This window comes from Canis aureus, chromosome 16, assembly GCF_053574225.1.
Source record: "Canis aureus isolate CA01 chromosome 16, VMU_Caureus_v.1.0, whole genome shotgun sequence".
Lineage (NCBI taxonomy): Eukaryota > Metazoa > Chordata > Mammalia > Carnivora > Canidae > Canis > Canis aureus.
In genome coordinates, this window is record NC_135626.1 from 46,159,733 (window position 1) to 46,181,822 (window position 22,090).

The window sequence follows — 22,090 nt, forward strand, 5'->3', positions numbered from 1 at the left end:
GATAACAGCAATTAGCTTATTTTAGTGATGTGTTCTTGGCTAAACTGCCTGGCCAGATTGCGAACTCCTCTGGAGAAGGGTTTTGTCTTATTTTTGTATACCTTCTCTGAGCATGGTGACACAAAGACATTTAATAAAAGAGGAACGAATAGAGACAAGTGAAGAAATCCTAGGAGATGGATTTCCATCTTAAAAGATATCATTTGTTCTTTTTTACCATATACCTTTATTCATGTACATTTAAAAGTGCTCCTGAATTCCCTATGCAAGAATTCATTTTACTGTATGGATTTATCCAGTATGAAATTTTAAATGCAAGCCTGGGCTGCCTACTCAAGGCAAATGTATTCAATAAAGAAAAGGGCAAGCAAGATAGGGAATGTTCACCAACCCAGACTCTACTCAGAGATGTTTCAAGCAATGTAACTGCCAGATCCCAGGCATAGGGGTAGGGTATTCTGGGTGGGAACCTTTTCACAGCTGAGTGACTCAGTCTGGGAATCTGGGCATTTGAGGAGAGCTTCAGAGAAGTCTGTGATCTCCTTATCTCCTGTCAGCTGATGCTAGATATGTTCTCCCTCCCATCTCAGCTTCTCCAACTCTTGGCTGTTACAACCGCCTAGGGAAAACCTGATCATCTGTGTCTCACTGGGTGATCTTAACAATTGATCCCTGCTTCTGTAGGTGAGCTGTGGAAGCTTTCTCTGTACTCAGCCTGGAAAGGCTCTCCCAGGAGCAGCAGAAGGAACACAGGCACAGAGCTGGGCACATAGTTGGCCCTCCTCTCCACCCACACACTGCTGTGGGAGCCTGATTTAGGGTTGTCTGCAAATGATGCCTGACTCTGCCTGAAGCACCCGAGGTGCTTCATTCTCCTAGGTCTCATGTTTCCTGTCTCTGAAATGGGCTCCCTGTTCTCAAGCCGATGTGAGGCTGCAGAATTGCAGAGTCTCACTTCAGAGACTGTTGTCCATTTGGTGCAGTGGTCTGTTTGTGGCCACAGTTCACAAATTGAAATAAACAAACTGGTATTTATTTATAATAAATAAACTGTTATTCAAAAATACTTGCCCATTCCGAATTCTCACAAACAATCCAGGAGTTAGGTATTGTGATTTTTCCTGGCTCCTGAAACCCCACTTTCTTTTGGGTCCCTTCCTATCATATTTGGCCCACCTTCTTGGTCTTGTCCCTCTCTATTTCCTCCATCTTCCCTTAGGCAATGAGTGTCATCCTTTCTCATTCTACTCCACCTCTTTAGGAGATCTCATCTTCACCATTACTACCCATTACCATCCATCCTGGTGACTCCCAAACCTCTACTCCAGAGGAGAGCTCTCTTTTGAACTCTAGTCCTGTATTGCCACTTAGCTACATGACATCGACACCTGCTATCCCATGGCACAGCAAGCCATATCCCTGGGTCTCCTCTCTCCCTCACTGCCACATCACCTTCTTCCCATTGCCAATTCCTTAGCTAAGTCCTTCATCATCTCTCTAGGATAACTCCTAACTAGTCACCCCATATCCAATCTCACTGCCATCCACTTCCTAATCCTCTGCTGCAAATTCTTCAGTGACTTCTGATTATTGATGGGTATGATCTCTAAACTTTTTTTATTGGACATTTCTATCATAAAAAATTGGGGCATGCAACCCAGTGTGTTTAAGTATAAATCTGTAACACCACTGTGCTAATACATCATGTACATTACAAAAATTCACACAAAAGGGGTATTATTAAAAGATGAAACATAAGTACATGTAAATAGAAGTTTTATCTTTTTTCTCCCTATATCCCAATAAAACCTATTTGGGAGAATACTGTTCTAAATTATTACCAGAAGGGGTAATAGGTGTTTCAAGTAGGACAAGAAGGTGGACAAATGGAAGACATGGAAATGGCAGCATAGACAGAGTATAAGCCCCCAAATGAAGACAGTATTCAAGGGCATCCAGTTCAGATTTCTCTATGTGGTATAGGGTGTTCTCCAGGTATTGATCATGCTATTCCTGTTTTTTTTTTTTTAAGATTTTATTTATTTATTCATGAGAGACACAGAGAGAGAGAGAGAGGCAGAGACACAGGCAGTGAGAGAAGCAGGCTCCATGCAGGGAGCCTGACGTAGGACTCAATCCCGGGACTCCAGGATCATGCCCTGGGCCGAAGGCGGCCCTAAACTGCTGAGCCACCTGGGCTGTCCCTATTCCTGTTTAAAATGCCTCTCCTACTCTAATTTGCATTAGAGTATTCTACTCATTTTTGAAATGAAACGCATATGATATGTCCTTTAATGCAGCCTTTTCTGATCACCTCCCCAGACCCTACACCCTCATACCACAAGACTGTTGCATCTTCTTCACTTGGGACCAGAGTACTATTACTGCTTTCGTGTGTGTGTGTGTGTGTGTGTGTGTATAAACTCTGGAAGGCTGAAAGGCTCTGAAAGGCTGGGCCTGCTAAAGGAGGCCACAGAATAAAATTATCCATTTCCATGCTGATATTGTTACCAGTTCCTTACACACCTGGTGGACAAGGCAGGCATGAAGGCAAAGTTTCCAAACAGTAGGAGGGGGCCAAGAGGATATTAATCTCCTTCCACCTCACAGAATGGTGAAGGAAATATCTTAAAGGGTCTCATTAAATCATCACACCAAATTAGGTGGTGTCATCGGCAAAAGGATGCCTTCAAGGGGACATGCGGACCAGAGTAGCATGTCCTCTGACCAGGGGTGTTACTATGCCTCTTAGTCTATGCAGCCTTTGATGTGTGATAAGATGCATCCTTTGTCTATGTTAAAAGAAGGCATTCTTTGCTCTTAACTGTTGGTATGAACCATATTATCTTCCTTCTATGACAGTTGTACAAAGCCTATTTCCCCAGAGACTATAAGCTAGAGGGCAGGGATCATTCCTTTTTCAATATTCCAAGGTCTTGAGGTACCTGGGTGCCTCAGTCGGTTAAGTGTCTGCCTTCAGCTCAGGTCATGATCCCATGGTCCTGGGATCTAGCTGAGCATCAGGCTTCCTGCTCAGTGGGGAGCCTGCTTCTCCCTCTGCCTGCCATTTCCCCTGCTTGTGCTCTCTCTCACTCTCTTTCTCTCTCTCTCAAGTAAGTAAATAAATAGATAAATATTTTAAAAAATATTCCAGGGTAGCCCAGGTGGCTCAGCAGTTTAGCGCCATCTTCAGCCCAGGGCATGATCCTGGAGACCTCAGATCAAGTCCCATGTCAGGCACCCTGCACGGAGCCTGCTTCTCCCTCTGCCTGTGTCTCTGCCTCTCTCTCTCTCTCTCTCTGTGTGTGTGTCTCTAATGAATAAATAAATAAAACCTTTAAAAAATATTCCAAAGTCTAGTGTAGTGCCTGGCACATAGTAGAAGCTCAACAGATGGTACTAAATGAATGAATGAATATTACAGATGTGAAATGATGATCCGATGATATGAAGTGAGTCACTCAGGTTTAAAAGGGCCAGTAAGTGGTAGGGACTGGCCATGAATGGGCATTTCTGTCTCCGTATTTGATAAGAAATTGGTAACCAGGATCATGCTTTAATTATTATCTACATACCAGTGATGTCCAAATTCCTTTTTCTGGAATCTTGATTGCATCTCCAGCTCCCCATCTGACCTATCTCCATTTGGCTGGTAAACATATGGCTCAAACTCAGCTTGGCAACAAAAGAAATCTTGCTTTTGCTTTTATTCCCCCCAGTCATGCTCATATTTGACGCCACCATTTATCTAGCTGCTCAGACCAAAATCCTAAAGAATTCTCTTTCCCTCAGTTCCCATACCTACCCCATCTGAAATTCCTACTGGCTCAAATACCTATGTCATACAGACATCCAGGACTGGACACAACAGCCACAGTGGACCTCAAAAAACACAAACTGGATCATGTGACTTTGATGCTTCTTGTCTTCCAATTACATACAATAGAAGAACCTTGGTTCTTCAAAGGCCCCGTCCTTTCCTGCACCTGCTAATAAGCTCATACCATCAGACCTCATTTTTTCTTTCCTAAACACACCAAATGTATTCTTCTCCAGGGTCTCTGCACTGGTTGTTCCCTCAGCCTGGCTTCTCATCAGTTGGGTCTTTCTTAGTTTAGATGGCTCTTCCTTGGAGAGGTCTTCTCTCATGACCAACTAATGCAATCACTCAATCATGTGTCACACCTCTCTGTGTTAATTCTCCCCCTACCAGCTATTGCTATGTGATGTTCTCCTTGTTACTTTGTATTTTTATGTGAGTTATCATCTGTCTTCCCCCATTCCAGTGTAGGTTCCTTTAGAGCAGAGGATGGGTCTCTCTTGTTCTTTGCTGAACCCAGAGCAGGAACTCCCTTAGGGCCCGACAGGCTATGCCCTTTACAACCCTGGGACAACAGGCACAGGCACCAGGATGTAAAAAGTACCCCCTAAAACACCTAGCCTCAGGACTTGGTACAGAACAGTACTCACGAAATCTTTACTGAATAAATGAATCAAGCTGAATAAAGTCTCTGTCATAAGGAAATTCCATATACATAATTCTGCCTAATTTTTACAGGTAGGGAAATGTATATGAAGATAAGTTTCATTTCTATGTTATCTAAAAAGTCACACTTATAAAATGTTGAAGTCACAGAGTTGCATCTAGTCACTATCTATATGGAACAATGAGACTCCTCAAAGCAATTAGAATAGTTAACAATAATTATGTTTTCCAGAGATTTATTTACTCAACTATCCTTATATCTGAGTTGAATGATTTAATCTAAGAAGCACCAACTTTATAGTAACAGATTGTGATGTCAACGGCATGTCACTAGAAATGATTAGAGAGGTAAAAGCACAAGAGTGTATTTCCATGTTTCCCAAAGTCTGAACCAGCACATGCACAGTCAGGATTGACTTTAATAGGGGCTGGCAACACACTGTACCTCTTGAACTCATGGCTTTTGTCTAACGACAGCTTTGGCATAATTTTTGAATAATTGAAGAACAAAAGTTTTCAAACCTCACACTCCACTTTTGTTGCACATGCCAACATCACTTTATCTGGAGCTACTATAAAACTTGCCCAACAAGTGAGGATAACATTTACATTACAAAAAATTAGCTTTTCAGGAAACATTTGGTGAACACATGCATTTTGTACATTAAATGACATCTTTGCAAATAACAAAATAAATAAGGTCCCACTTGACCCTAGGGATCTGGGGTTTGTTTCATTAATAAACACTGACTTAAGGAGCAAACTTAAGATGAATGAATCACCAGTTTAATTTTAACCTTTTTAAAGACCTGTAACTTTCAAGTCTTTCCACTGGAAAATCCCCTTGCTTTGAGATGCTAGGCCTGGCTGAGCTGTTGGGTTTCATGTTCACTGGAAGCTCCTCTGTAACACAGACTGATGATATCAGTGAGACATGCACACACATATACACATGTGTGCATGTACACACACACACTGCAAGATTAATGCTGCCTTGAGACTGCCCCTATTAACAAGGGAAGAGACGCCAGGTCCAGGTTACATACTTTAGTAAACTCCATTCTCTAAGGACGCCATTAACTCATTTTCAAATATTACTAATACCTTCAGGCCTTGACCTCATACCTAAGAAAAACAAATCAAAACAAACTGGAAAAATAACACACATTTTCAAACCCTCCAAGTCTAATGATGTATTGTTTCTTCCTGATTCCTTGTGATCTTTCTCTAACCTCCCAGTACACAAATGCCCCCAACTACTTGAGAGGTCAGGTAACAATTTAAAATAATTGTCAGGTACCAATGTAAAACAAATGAAGAAAAATAAGTTTCACTGAGTTTTAATATTCATTTTAACTGAAAAACATTACCTCAAGTTTCACATTAATCCACCAATTTCAAGGCTGTGGGTCTCAATTAGGCCAATTTTTATCATCTAAATGTTTTCTCCTATTAATGATATTTTTCAAATATTTTCTGTACACAAATATTAAAGCAGTTTGAAAACAGACTATAATTTTCATGTAGTTCCTTTGCTTTTTTCCTCAAACACAAGGTTAGGGTCTCCCTAACATCGATTCCTGTCATTTTTCTCATGAGAAATTCTCAGGTGTTAAATATCTTTCCTGTCATGCAACTAGGCATGATTCCAATTAGTCCTGAATGGAAGACAAAATGACAGTTTAATAAGCTTCAATTTGCCAGCTCTTTGAACATTTGATGATATCATCATTTTGCCAATCATTTCTTGCACTTTGGCTCCGACCTCCCTGTCACAAAAAATTACCTCAAATTTCTAAATAAAGACATCAAGGATGTCTCTGAGAGAACTGACTGAGTCAGAAATCCAAAAATGACTTTTCCAAGACATCAAGAAAGAAGAGCTATTCATCCAATATTTCCTCAAAGATAAATTTCTGCCAACATTCTTAGTAATTTCATTGAGGCAGAGGTGAAAAGGACAAGAGCAATATGCTAAAAATAACTGAAGGCATTTTTCCTTATGTCAATGGGAATGACATTTAGTATGTGGAATAACAATTCATCTCTGAGGTATTTTATGTGAAAAGAAAAGAAAAAAAGAAAAGAAAAGAAAGAAAGAGAGAAAGAAAAGAAAAGAAAAGAGAAAAAAGAATTCACCTGAAAAACTTCTCATTTTGACTAAGTCAAATTGCATCAACATAAACTGATTCTGAGGATTCTAAAGGAAACACATTTTCTAATTATTCCTTGTATTTCTATCAAGAAAGTCTCCCAGTTTGAACTTACTCAACCTCCATGACCTCACTTCTGAAAGGTTTGGACTAGCTGTTGTCATGCAATCAGGATCATCATATGGGTTCCTTTAGGGAAAAAAATTCTTTGAGATTAAAATCTTTGAGATTTAAAAATTCATTCCATAAAATGAAGGGATCATTTGTAATATTACAAATTAATATATGAATACAACAGATATTTACTTACAATAAACCATTCACAACAAACCATATTTCACCAGTACTAAATGTAAATCCCTAATTGATTTTTATAGAGCTTGGTAGATCCATTGACTTAAAAGCTTCCTGGATTCTTACTGTAGACATATCTTTTTATTTCAGTATTAATGTAAAAGCCAATAGTAAACCCATCTCAAAATCACATCCATTTTTCCATTCTACAAATTCTGAAACTTGTGGGAAGGAATTCTATTCCAAATAAAATATTAAGAATTGCACACCTCTTCAGAGTTTAATTTGTCTCAGAATAGAGACATAGCCATGGCTTGTGGTTCTGGAGAAAGTTTGAAACCACTAGCTAAATCTTGATTTGGATATACATAGTCTGAGTTATGAGCATCAGTATTTTATTTTATTAATTATTTTTTAAGATTTTATTTATTTATTCATGAGAGATATAGAGAGAGAGACAGAGACATAGGCAGAGGAGAAGAGGCTCTCTTAGGGAGCCTGATGCGGATTTGATCCCAGGACCTGGGCATCAGAACCTGAGCCAAAGGCAGATGCTCAACCAATAAGCCACCCAGGTGCCCCTGGGCATCAGTATTTTAAATCCACTAGTGTATTAACAATACAAAATTGAAAATATAGTGGAATTATACAATTCCACAATTATACAGCAAGCTCATACAGAAGCAGGCATATGGGACAGGGGACATTGCCATGAGTCTTAACCACACTAACTACTAGTTATGTAACCTTGGGCATTTGACTTGTGCTTTCTGAAACTTTTCTCATCAATAAAATGGAGTAACATACATTCATCCTATGGCCCAGGTAAGAAGGTCAAAACAGAGTTTCCAAATGGGAAATTTAATCCTTATTGAACATTGGAAGGGTAGAAGATGATGATGCAATGTAACGGACCTAGCAGACAGCCTGGTGCATGGGAAGCATGCAATAAATATTTGTTACTGCTGCTGCTGTTAAACACAAACAAGCATAAAAATTCAGTGTTGTTCTAGGAGGTATTGCTTACTAAAACTGGAACTCACACAGCATGATTCAATTACGACTTTGCAGCAACGTCAAGTATGGGGAATCAGTGAAAGAAATGCAAATTGCGATGAGAATCTCAGCTTGAGGAACAAAGAATACCAGTGTCTCTCTCTCTCCTGCTAGGCAAAGGTTCACATATAACCCTGTGCCTTTTCTGCTGTGTCCAAGTGTCTCCAAAAAATCTAAAATCTCTTTTGAAAGAGGCTGTGAGATAAAGAACGAGCACTGAATTAAAATTAAGAAGCCCTGGTTTGCTCGTTCTGTGACCTTGGGCAAGATAATGTCCTTGAACCAGAGGTTCTTTATCTGTGAACCGAAAATAATTGGATGTGGTCATCTCTTTACTCAATCTGGCAATGTTACTGCTGGATACTTAGATACCTGACATGACTACAAGGTGCGTGTCCAGCGCCACATGCTGTGTCAACAGACTTGTACTCCCTGGGCAGCTCTCTAGTTTCCATCACTGCAGAAAACACTGCACCCCCTATTTTAAATATCTCCAGCATTTAATTATTACTTCTTCAAGAACAACTTTAATATTTCAAAAAAAAATCTATGAAGTATAATGAGAAAGAAAGACAGATTTTTAAAGCAATCATTCAATTGACACAGAGTTGTTAATTCAAAGGGAATACTTTATGTTATGATTTGGAAGGTTTGTCTTTAAAAGGAATATTCTTTATCTAAAAGTGGACCACATGCCATGGAATGTGGTTTCCATGGTAACTGCCACATTTAAAAAATATGCACAGGACTAAAGATACACTGTATAGTACTTCTACAAATGGATCATTCTTAGAGAAACTGATTTCCTTGTCTCAGCTTGTTTTTATTTTTTCATCTTAATATAATTTTCTCCACAATGAGGATCAAGTTGAATTATTTATAATAGTTTAATTATAGGTATATATGCTATTTTGTTCTTAAAAGATGAAAATAACTACAGAATTTTAGAATTACAATGGAAAAAGAAAGCTAGTGATCTACGAAAAATGTAAACTTTACTTGAAAGGTTATCTTTCCATCTTTCCTCCTAACGAAGCACCTAAGAAACAGTATTCTTGTACACAGAAATATATATAAGATATAAACAAAACATACTATTAAGTATATGTGATACTATTAGACAAACTACCATTGGATACTAGTAAAACGACATCTCTGCATTGATATATATCCATGTCAATATATAAGAACTTTGGTCGTATTTGGAAAATTCTGTATAACCTATGCTTTTAATATCTGAAAAACAGTACTTCCCTCCTGCAGGCTTTTAAAAATGGCTTAGTTAGTAGGACAACCTCTGTTTATATTCTAAATGTCTACAGTAAGTTTTGATCTATCTTAAACACAGCACTTAGATAATACTATAAAACTTCATCTAAAGAAAATAAATGGAAAATTGTAATGTGTGGTTTTGCCACAAGTCCACTGAAAAAGTCTTTTCTTTTTGCAGAATAATAAAGTAAATGCTAAAAATATCTTCCCACCATCTCTTATGTCTGACACTAAACATGATGTACATTGTAGCAAAACCCCCCTTAATACTTAAAAACACACTTAATTCCATTCCTCTTTCCATCTAACACAGATAAGTCAGTGTAGCGGGGAAAGTATCAAAGTGTGGTGTGTACACAGCTGGAACACCAGGCAACCACTCTGATGTGGCTGTATGTGTCACCAGGGACACAAGGGGAACAAAAAGCGGGGTTACATTAACAGCAACAGCCTCATTATGTTGGGGGAAAGATATTTACATAGTTTGGTTTTTCCAAGACATCAGTCCACCCAAAGAGATAAAAATATTTACTACCTCAAAACAAAGTAAATGATATTAGTGAATAAATATTGATGATAAAGTACCAGTTTGGTTATGTAGGTAGAAAGCAACCTATTTTACAAATAGATACAAATAGCCTACACTACTGGACCAAATTACCACTTACTTTTATTTCTCAGAGTTTTCCATAATATAAATTCAGAGGACAAGAGAATCAGAAGAAAGAGAGTAACAGTCTTGGAAATTACTAGTAGGGCATTAACTCTTAAACTATTTCTAATCCCAGCCATGTTTCTAATTGGAACTTCCTAAAGACATTTTTCTAAGGGTTTCAAGGATCAGTCACATAATGAAAGTACTGGAATTTGCTAGGCTTGTGACTTAAAATATGCTTTCATTTTATTACATAATATGTACAAAACTGGATCCCTTCTTGAAGCAGATGTGTTTCTGATATTAAGAATGATGGTATTTTCAATTAATTAACATGAAATTTGGACACATTAAAATAAAACCCGCTAATTACATTTTGTGAAAGTACTTAAAGAATCTGGTCCTACAAGATTTTATTTCCAAATGTCTTAACATATAGAGATCGTCATTGGCAGTTACGTTGGTCAGTGGCCTTTATGCTTTATGGCCTTAGCATAAAGGCCACTGACAAAATAAATATGACATTACAAAAAATAATGTCATAAATTTATCTAGAACTGAGAGCTAGAAAAAAATGAACTAGTATGATTTCTTTCATAGATAATTAGAACTATACAGTTCATCATGTTTCCCTCTTTGCTGTGGCTTCTAGGTGAGCTCAAAGCTCAAACTTGTACTTAACTAAAGCATTTTTTAAAAAAGATATAGATCTTCTGGTGGGTTAATAACATTTATTGCTTAATTACTATTTTCAGTATATTTTACCTGTTTAAATGTGTGTTTATTACAAAATGCTGCCTCAAATCCTTTTTGAAAGTGGTTGGCACATAAAGAAATTAAACTCAATGTGTTCAAAGGAAAAATATTTCCCTACAAAAGCCCAAAGACCATGCATAGGTTTAGCAGAAATGTTCAGAACACACATATTGCTAAATTTATCCATAAGCAGTCTTTGAAGAATGATAGCCAGTATTCAATCCAATGCACACAGGCACATACCCAGTTTATAAATGGACATTTTTATTTTGGACCCAGGCTACCAAATTCATGGAAAACAAAGTGATGTTACAGAGATATAATTTAAAAAATTAAAATTATCTGACCTCAAATAGCTTTTCTGGAAGATATTTTTAGGTAGAAAAGAGAAAGGAGGATTTCTGAAAATCCTGCATTCTAGAATTAGCAACAAGGCAGCTTCTTACTTATCAAAGTGGCAAAATCAAGATGATCTGTCCATTTATTATGCAAAGTTCATTCATATGAGCATCATGGTTCTCAGTTTAAGCAATCAAGAAAGGCATTGAGATGCCAGTGTTAGGCAAGATCCAATTTCCTATATACAAATTTTAAGTTTAATGTATTTTTGGATCTCATGATAACCTTCTCTAAGTTTGGTGTACTAATTTGCCTTACTATACTGATGGTGGTTCACAGTGGCTGTTGTGGTTACCCTGAGTCTTCCTGTGTCTGTACCCCAACAGATCACATAGACAGCTGTCCTATGATGGTGACCCCACCTTTGGGGCAGGTCACAAAGGTTCTCTACAGTATTCATATATACCATTCACTCTGGTGACAAACATAAAAAGGATCAAGCAATCTCCAAGTGGTTCAGGGTCCTAAAAGAACAACCAAGAGGTCAAGGAACCTAAGTTATGTTTTTCTTGTCATTCAAAAGAATAAGCTGTTGAAATTCTTTCACTACATTGCAGTTCAAAAGCAAAATGACATGCAGAACCACCATGTTAGAAGAAGCTCTCCTAAGATTGTCTTAACAAAACTATACATTTTCTTTGTATTAAAAAATATTACTAAGTCAATCAAATCATCCTCCAAATTAATTTCAACAAGAGGGATCTGGCAAATGAGAAATATTAGATAATGAGGTTGTAACTTCTTATTATCTACTGACCTGGATGCTTTTTCTTAAACATTATGACCCTAGGTAGATACCAGGTTGACCATCTTGTATGAGGATGATAAAATTTAATGTGAATTTTAACAAATGTAAGCATCACAACATAAAATATCCTATTTAATTGAAAATCAAGTTACGACAAAGATATAACATATGCATAGAATAATTAGCTAAATGCACCAAATAAAATGAAAGAAATAGTTAATTGTCCTTAGTTGCATTACTATATCTTCGGATTTCTCTATAAAACAGAAATTACCTGGGTAACAACTAACCTGTAATAATTATACAGCATATTCACCAAAAGGGAGTAGTTCCTGTTTGACGCATGATTTACCTAAAGTATAGTAAGTAACTATACTTTAAAATAATGGGTTTTCTTATCAGTATACATTATATGTTTGGAAGAAACCAAAAGTAGATCTTTAGTATATTGTCTGCATTGAACAATCTGGTGGAAGAAAAAATGGCAAGCAAAGCTGCAGTATCCAAAATAGGTACCTTCACTCGTCCTCTTTTGGTTAAGTATTTCAAACAATCCTTTTTACAAAATGGCCTCCATTGCTAAACGGGAGTAGCTAAACGTGAACTGAAAATCAAATCTCTCTGGAACTAAAAATTAAAAATTATATAATCCAATATTTAAGATACATCACACATGTATCAAGCCACAAAACAATGATTTGAAAATAATATCTATTTAAAAAATATATATCCACTTTGCTTTTTTGAAATTCGTGAATGGAATTCAGGACTTCAAAGGTATACATCATATTATTTAAATCATAACCATGAAAAGATATATTTGAAAAATTTATATCTTACCTGAAGGAAATATTGAATTAATATCCTCAATGAATAACCAAAATAAATACAAATTATTAGCATTTTGGTATACATGATAATATTTTTTAAAATATAACTTATTGGGAAAGATTTTTTAAAAACACATTCTCTAAAAACAATTAAATTTAGCTTACACAGAAAATCATTTTCATTCAGATCAAGAATGCATTTAGCCTTAGTTTCCATTGCTTTACTAGCATTCCCATGACAGCAATTCCAATTGTTCCAAGAAAGACACAAAATAGGAGAAACACAATCCTATGCTACAATATTTGAAGAGGTCATATGGTCCTCATACTGATTATTTCAATTAGAAGAAATTCAATTAAGAACCTTATTGTACTCTCCCTGTGACTTAATTATATGTAATAATTCTAAAATTTCCCTTTTGTTATTGGATGAACCGCACCCTATATATGGCAGATATGACGTATGTAAAATCACAAAGATTTCCTAAATTTGGCCTCCACTACTGTAAGCTTTCCACAACAGCACCAAAATAGTAGGAAGTTACATAAATTAATGTATTTTATCATATCAAGTATTCAATTCTACTATGCAAACAGACCCTACACAGACTCAGAACCCAAATACTTTATCATAGAAGACAATGGTAAGGCTTAGCATCATCTTTGAAGAAGAATAGGAGTTTGAAAATATTCTTAGTAAATTATACGGCTAACAATCAGAAGATCAGCATATATTTTATAAAGGCTCTAATGAGGTTGGTGGCAAAAATATAATACACGTTGATTTAGCAGGAACCACCTGACTCTTCTGGTATCATGGCTACTACAATGACTACCTTTTTAGTTAGCAAACCCCCCCAAAACAAATTGAAAATAGTTTTCCTATAAATGTATAACATTGACCAAAAAAACCCACGTTGAGTATACATATAGTGCCCAGTCATTTTCTGAAGGTAAAAGACAACTCAAGGTCAAATGAAAAATAACCAATAACTCCTATTCTTTGCCTTACCGCCTCCCGCCCTCCACCCAAGAAATAAACATCTTATTTAATCAGTAGTATTTTTATTGTTTAGATGATTATATAAAATTGTTCAAACACATGTAATAACAAATAGAAGGCTTAGTTCATTGTTTAAAAATTGTATTATTTGGGGAGAAAGGATAACTAGGAAGAAGCTTATGTGTGGTATGAATAATATGGTGAAGATTTCAATGGGAAAAGAGGTATTTAGACCTAGTATATGATATGGTTTTATTAGAAAAGAAAATTATCTTTTTTTGTTATCAATTGCTCCTCAATTTTTCTTTAATAAAATGTCCCAGCAATCTCAAGTGGATACACTAAAGGCCTTTGATTATATATACCCTAAAGAACGTATTATACCACAAAGATGCACACACCCAATAAGATTTTTTTTTCATCTGAAATTTATAAAGATAATTTTCCATGCTGACAGTGCACATTTCATCCATAAGTTTGAAGAGTCAAATGCTACCACAGCTGGGGGTTATTCTGCCAAATGGCTTCCAACAGGGACTCCAGAGATGGAGGCTAGGAGGCATGTGCAATGTGCATGTAGGAAAAAGCGACAGACCTGATGGGAAATAGCCCTTCTCTGGAGTCATTTTTATCAATTACCATCTGAGTGATCTAATCAAATATAGAGTCTAATGGAAAAAAAAAAAAAAAAAGCAATACCAGGAAGGAAAAGCAAATATTAAAACAGCTGCTTGATTACCTACAGAGATTAAAACAAAAAGCAAGGAGTGAGGCTGATATATTTCATAGGGATTTGCTGAGGCTGAGGGGAGGGGTAAGGGGCAGATACCTTAAAAAAATCCATCATGAAAGGCACCGAGACAAGATTATAAAAAAGGGGCCAAGTTATAGCGCGCCATGGGATTTTTAATCTGGCTACCTGTGGTTTCTGTAGTTAAAGCCTTATTCATCCTCAAAACGGGGGGGTAGGGAGAAGAAAACAAAAAAAAATCACATTTATATGTCAGTTTTGCAAATGATCAAACAGCGTGCACCAACAAGAATAATAAGAAAACACTAAACGCTGATGACTTTTTAAAAATAGATACCCGTTTTATCAAATATTATTGATAATTACCTGTGAATCTCGTTTCTTGAACTCTTGAATTTGATTTTCGTGCTCCATATTGGCAGCGCGAAGCTGTTTTTCCAGGTTTTCAATTTCCCGTTCATGGTCTCGGACTAGGCTATCCTTCTCTGCGCTATGCTGCTGTGATAGGTGCGTCTTCTCCTGTTCATGCTCCAGCTTCAGCTCTACTATCTGATTGGACAATGAGCAGGACAGTTCATCAACAGAACATCCTTGTCGTCATGACAACTCATGGACAGCTTAATTTTTCTCTAATTTGTCCAAGTTGAAAATTTTATTTTTGCGTCATTATTACCTCACCCTTGAAATACTCTCGTCTGTAGGGGGTGGGGGGGAGGGATTTTATCCAAACCTCCTAATATTCAAGACAGTTGGGCATATTCAGGAAATCGTTCTGCAATCTGTTGACATAAATGCCTGAACATTGAATAAAATTATGTTGAATGCTAGGTATTTCCTACCCAAGAATTCGGGTATTACTGATCAGCAATGGTTATAAATGGTTAATAGTCAGTACGCTTTGCTGTTTGCTTCAATATATACACGTAAAAGCAGCAATTAAATCGGTCAGTTTTCTTTATGATTTTCAAATAAAAGCTCGAAGCTAAATACGCATCTGGATTATTGTATATACAGTTGTCTTTTTAAAAAATAAAATGATAAATTTCAAAGCTCTATTATCTTGTTGTCAGCTACGGTGGACCAACATAAACAGATGTTATGTGTTCCAGAAGGGCACCTGCTGTGCTGCAAGCTTGCGCCATGATTTCATAAAGAGCATTCTATTCTCAGGATCCTTTCCCAGTCCACTCCACACTGGAGACTGTGACCTTGGCCAGTCTTAGCCTCTCCCTGCTAGACTGAATGGCAGCCCGAGACCAAGGGCCTGGTTGCCGCAGCTTTGATACTAATCCTCCCAGACTGTGCACAATGGCACCCTACCTGGCCTGCACACTATAGCCAGCCAGGCTGTCTTTGAAGCAGGTGATGAATAGGGGACTGCAGGAAGCCAGCTTCCCCAGTGAACTCCGGGCCACACAGCTGCTAAGAACAGTCACTTGGATTTTTCTTCAGTTTTGGTGGATTTCAGGGGGAAAAACTGCTGTTATCTAGAATATGTTGTGTTATTTTCGGCGTGAGAATCCATCTTCAAAAAAGCTAACAGTAGGAGCCTGCTCCAAATCGATCTTGTTTCTTGTTTCGTGCAATGAATCACCGGACTACCTTATCTTAAAGCGATAGCATTCATTTCTCCATGCGTGCATGCTACGTTAAATTTCAGAAGTTATTTTCTTTTGAGATTTGAAATTCTCATCCTCTAATTGCAAATTAAGAATCAAAACACAAATCGAATATGCTTATAAACACAGGTTTCATCATTTTTTTCTTATTGTGATTTTTCTTAGAGTGGAAAATGAACAAGAAATTTCTGACCACTTATGAATGTATTACATATATACTATCGAGAAGAAAGGAAAAGATACTCACTTCTCGATACATGTGCTTACCAGAACAAAATAATGCATAAAGTAATATAGAAACATTTATTTTGCATCTGAGAACAAAGACACATTCTAGTGAATCTGTGTCTACTTCAAATTTAGGGATCTTTCTTCCCTATTATTCTACTGCTGGCAATACATAGAAAATATAATATAACCATCTTCTCTTTATATACCAAGTGGTAAAGTTTTCTTTATTTAAAATTAATGGGCATGCTTTACTCTGTGACTCACACAACTACAATGTTAATCCCAAGAACAGAGAGAATTTAAAATTTTATTGATATTACTGCATTATTTCAGGCATCTGAGTTTATGAATTATTGAGTTGGGATATTTTTAGTTCTTGGACACATTATTATTTCTACTCAATGTTACACTACCAAGTATTATTATAATAAATTTATAAGTTTTAGTTAAAATCATTTAAGTTCACACATTGAAAGGAAATAGATGGAGGCAGAGAGTTCTACGGATATCCGGATACTCAAAAGCCTCAGAAAAATTGAGAGAATGGGTGTGATTTAAAATTGATGGAAAACAATATATTTTACATACTCCAGGAAAAAGTAACCAGTTGACTTGTAATCAATGCAGAAGAATTATAGAACTCTTCCCCCAAGAAAAAACACATGACCAGAAGTCACCATGAGATCATTAGTAATGATGCTGCCTCATTTTAGGCTCTAAATAATGTACTCCCATAGTAACTTTCTCGGAGTTTTTTGAAAAGCTCCAGTAGACTGATCAATGACCCTGCCCAGGTTCAGATTTCAGTTTATTCGTTTTTTAAAAATTAGGAACAAATGAAATAGAGATAGTGTAATTTCAAGCCTAAAGATAGATGTTCATAAATTATTAGTAGTTTGTTATTATGTCAGGACCCATTGTTCAGTGATGCTAGTTCATGAATGAATAAATCTCAGGGTTTCTGGAGCCTTTTAAAGTAAAACAGCTCAGGTTTGTCTGTTCGAACCAACACTACTTGGCCAACTTCTAGATGTTATGAACCTTTCTGGTCTTTGCCTAGGATTCCTTACTGTTAGCATCATCTGGCAGACATGTCTTCTCCTGATAAGTGGTGGAGTCCAGAAGAAAAAGAACTCTAATGTTCTGGAAACATCTTAATGATGATATTCATTACTACAAAGCCATCACCAAAGTAAATCTGTTTAAATTCAAGATTGTACTGATTCCTATCCCCTTCCCTGTCAGTAAATGTTAAAAGAATTTTTTGGCTTTTCCAGCTCAGTCCTTTACTTATAGGTATATCTCAAAGGTAAACATGAAGTAGGGTGTCCTTTTTATCTTGGACTACTAGATACTCCTGGTTGACCAACAATCATGTCTAATGGAGCTAATGGTGATCGGGAGGTTGTAAATCATGGAAAATGTGGAGGATGTAAGAGCACACAGCATCCAAGCGATGAATGTTCAGTGGTCGATAAGGTCTCTATGTCAAGGTGATATATATATCCTACAGGGATAAATAGGATGCACCAGCACCAAGGAACCTTTTAAAGTAAGGCCAGCTAAAGAGCTCCCTGTGATACAGAAGGGAAAGCTTTAAGTTCCCTAATCCAAAAGCACTGGGCTGTAGGCCAGGTACCTATACTGGCTATGTACACCCACGCAACATGTATTAAAGCAGATCAGCATGTCTTCCAGGGAAAGTGAAGTGAATAGCTCTCAAGTACAAGCATCTGGTAGTATCTGGTAGTCCCCTGAGATGCTGGGCTTGATGGCTTGGTGGTTGGGGTTTGGGTGAGAAATTGGCTTTATTGCCTGGAAGCTATTAGGTTGAAATTGACATTTTTGAAAGTAAAAATGGGAGACATAGTGCTCCATTCACCACGTTACCCCACATACACTATATACACTACATATGAAGTTCAAGAGTGAAATTCTGAAGTTCTGAAGTCCCTGAAAGCGCAGCCCTCCATCACAGACTAAATCATTTTGCAAACTGATGATGATGTCCTCATTCTAATTGAAACTTCACCTGAGTGTCCAAGAGCAGAAGTACATTCCAGGCTCTGAGAAGACCAAGATGGAACAACCAGATAGCCAAGTCTCTGGGGGTCTTAGGATATATGTTTTTTTTTAGTCCTGGTGACTGTTTTACAGTGAAATCAGTGTCAGCAGATGTGGCCTGAACACCTTTTAATAATATCATAAAGAAAAAGAAAAAGGGGGATGGACGGAGTCATTACTCCTCAGTACATAACCCATGGAAGACCAAAACAACTCAATAACACATCTCAATGTCAGAAATTTCAAAACCAGAAACATAAATTGTGCAAGTGATAGAATGCATCCAACACATTTTTAAAAAGGACTTGTGGTGCAAAATACTAACTAAAATAACCTTATGCATAACCAAATTACAAAGATCTATATTTCTATAAGCCTTGGTAGAAAAATGGCTTAAAGCTCTAGGAAGTAGAAAAAGAGGCCCTTCCTGTGCTCTGGCTGGGAAAGGAAGAAGGGGAAGGAGTTTTCAATTAGGAGCTCTGGGGATGGATGTGCCTTACAACTCAATGGTAGCTACTCTAATTCCAAGTGAACAGAAGTATGAAAGATGAAGAGTTGAGAGAGATGAAAAGGCTAGCCAGGTAATACAGTGACAATCTTAATCCAGGAAGCTTCCCCATCACACCCTAATGGTCAGTCATTCAGCTGCTGCTGGGATGTTTCTGGCACTAAGGGAACAAATGCTTTCTGAGGCAACCTAGGCTTCACAGTGAACACACCTGGCACCGGAACTTCTGAGTCAAGACGGCTGAAAAATTCTTAAGAACAACAAAACGAGCATTAAAAACCAACAGAACACTCACTGGCAGCAGCCCCACAAAGAAAGAGGGTTGTCACATTGGCCATCCATGACAGAGAGGTTCTGACACGGCGGGACAGGAGCTGGTGAATGCTGGGGAAGATCTCCTAAGGGGAGAGTGGGGAGGGTGACTGCGTGGAGGAGAACTGGCTGCTGGAAAGAGATGAGTAAAACTGAGAAATTGAAAAATTATGGCGGGTTCTGATGAAAAAGAGGCTTCAGAGTTCCCATTCCCCCCCCCAAAAAAAACCCTCCAATACAGAGAGCACATCCTGGTGGAGGACATGAGTAAAATGTTAAAAGGCATAGTAGTTATCAACTTCTCTAACAAAGAGTTGCTCACAGCCCCAACTAAGTTCTCCTTGTTCTCCTCATCTCAAGCTGTAGAAAGTAAATGTTACATGAAGTAAAAAACAACCTTAGTTAAAAAAAAAAAAAAAAAAAAAAAAGAGGTGGGGAGGAGGGAAAAGGAGAGAAGAAAGGAAAGAAGGCCCATCATTCTTGAGGAAAGAAAATACAACTTCAAAATCAGGAACAAGCAGAGTGACAATGAGACCTAGTAAGAGCATGAGGGCGGTGCAAGAAGAACCCAAAGACAAGAAGAGAAAACAATAGAATTAGCTAAGGACCAAAATAACCTGATCACAAAATTAATTCTAAAGTAGAAACATCAATCAACTGAATAAGCATGGCTGAAAACTGGATCCCTGGTATTGACAAGAGACTTGAGATAAGGAAAGAGATGGAGAAGAAAATGCAGAGAGAAAACAGCAAAAGAAAATCCATGTACACACAGACATATCATAAAATTTACCATTAATGAATGAAGAGCTAAGTGTGTATATCAAAAAAACACACTGTATTTATGTATTTGTGTTATTGAGGAAAATAACAGCTCAAGAATACTATAACAAGACTCAAAACTACTGAACCCAAACCATTCTTGAAAAAAAATACTTGAGGATGAAATTTAGGCAACCAAGAGATGACTAGAAAAGGGGTATTATGACAGTGCTTAGTGCCAAAATACAGGGGAATACTATGTACAAAGCTTTAGGGAAGAGAGGGTCATCAGTGTATTACGCCCAGCCAAAAATAAGGAAACATTATTCATTCATGCAAAAATGCAATGAATATAACAATGAGATGCCCTTCCTGGAAAAAAACAATTTAATGATGAAATCTCAGCACTCAACAGATGAATCAAAATAAAGGAATTCACTATGAGGAAGTTGTGCTAAAAGTCCTGGTGGTGAGCATACAAATGATTTAAATAAAAAACTAACTCTATGTAATTATGATAATCATGATTATAGAACAGAATACAAATGTTATAACCCTCCACAATGTATACATAACACTATAATTGACAAAACAGAGTGGAAGGAGTGAGTGGAAAAGGTTTAAGAATGTAAATTAAAAAAAAAAAGAATGTAAATTTTATTTTTCTTATTATACTGAGTAAATTAATGCTCTCAAAATTGAGCCATAAAATTAAAAATGACTCTGACGTCAATTTGTTATTTTTTTTTAGAGTGCACACACATGCAAGTGGAGGTGGGTGGCAGGGAAGAGAATCCAAAGCAGACTCCATGCTCAACATGACCCCAATGTGGGGCTCAATCTCACACCCTGAAATCACAACCTTAGCTGAAATCAGGAGTCAGTCACTTAACCAACTGAGCCACCCAGGTGTCTCACATCTCAATCTTATTTTAATCTTTATTTCTTAATATTCTAAGAAATCACCTCTCATATGGCAAAGAAACATTTTCAAAACTTCAGAAATTCCTTGTTTTCCTTGTTTCTTTACTAGTATACTAATTTCACATAACATTATTTTAGTAAAAGTAGAAAATACAGCATAGTCTCATTTCTTAGAAAATGTTTGTGTCTATATATCTACATACCCTTCTATTAATCTATGTCTCAGAAATCTCAGGAATTATACTCTTATCAGATTCACAGTAGTCAAATCCAGAAGATAAGACTTTGGTGGCATTTCTGCTTTCTCCATTGTGCACAGTACCAAGTTGGATGGCATTTCCTTGGCATTGTAAGAGTCCTTATCAAGGGACATGGTCTCCCTTCAAATACATGGGTTTTGGGTCTACAAACTGTGAACTTAGATCTGGAAACTTAATGAAAGACCATGATTTTCTTTTTTTCTTTTTTTTTTTTAAGACCATGATTTTCTACTCAAGTGGAGAGCTGTCTAAAGTTCTCTTGCCAGCTCTTGGCTTTTTCTTGATGTTGTACAAGCAGTACTCTTGTTGGTCTCTCTTAACCCTCAACATCATGCTCTATTCATTATCACCACAGATCCTTGCCAGGCAAGACACCTTGATTGCCTCTCTAGTCTTGGGGCCCATTACAGTAATCACTTCTACCTCCCATCCAACATTTGAGTTCCTCCCCTGGTGTCTGCCATTTGGAAACCCTACCATCCTCCTGGAAGTGGGCACCCCCATTCCAAGCAGCATCTCCTACTATCAGGGCCAGCATATGGAGGAAGCCACCACGTAGCTGCTCAAGAGTATCCAGGCACCCACCATCAGTGCATTCCTCAACACCTTAGTGAAGGCAGTATCTTCTAAGCCCTCTCGAGGAGTAGGTTATCTGGTCTAAAGTAACAAAATCATTCTAATATTCTCATTTTCCTGAGATTTTGGATCTCCTCCTCAAGACAATGCTACTGCAGTTCTGGTAACTCCTCCCTGCTTCAGTGTGAGTAGAGGAATAGGAAGGCCACTGCCTAGTAAAATCATAAACTATTGTATTTTTTTTAATATTTATTTTTATTTATTTATGATAGTCAGAGAGAGAGAGAGAGGCAGAGACACATGCAGAGGGAGAAGCAGGCTCCATGCCAGGAGCCCGACACGGAACTCGATCCCAGGACTCCAGGATCGCGCTCTGGGCCAAAGGCAGGCACGAAACCACTGAGCCACCCAGGGATCCCCTCATAAACTAT

The 22,090-nt window shown here is 37.4% G+C and overlaps 1 protein-coding gene across 11 annotated transcripts in view; it reads right to left on the minus strand.

The window, feature by feature from the left end:
- CEP112 (centrosomal protein 112) overlaps positions 1–22,090 on the minus strand; it is a 392,220-nt gene that overhangs the window by 191,840 nt on the left and 178,290 nt on the right. For all 11 annotated transcript variants that reach the window (XR_013354742.1, XR_013354744.1, XM_077853716.1 and 8 more), the window contains one exon: positions 14,770–14,952. Coding sequence is in view for 9 of the 11 variants with exons in the window: in XM_077853716.1 (XP_077709842.1) it covers positions 14,770–14,952 (183 nt within the window). In the remaining 2 variants the exon portion in view is untranslated. The remainder of the gene's footprint in view (positions 1–14,769; positions 14,953–22,090) is intronic.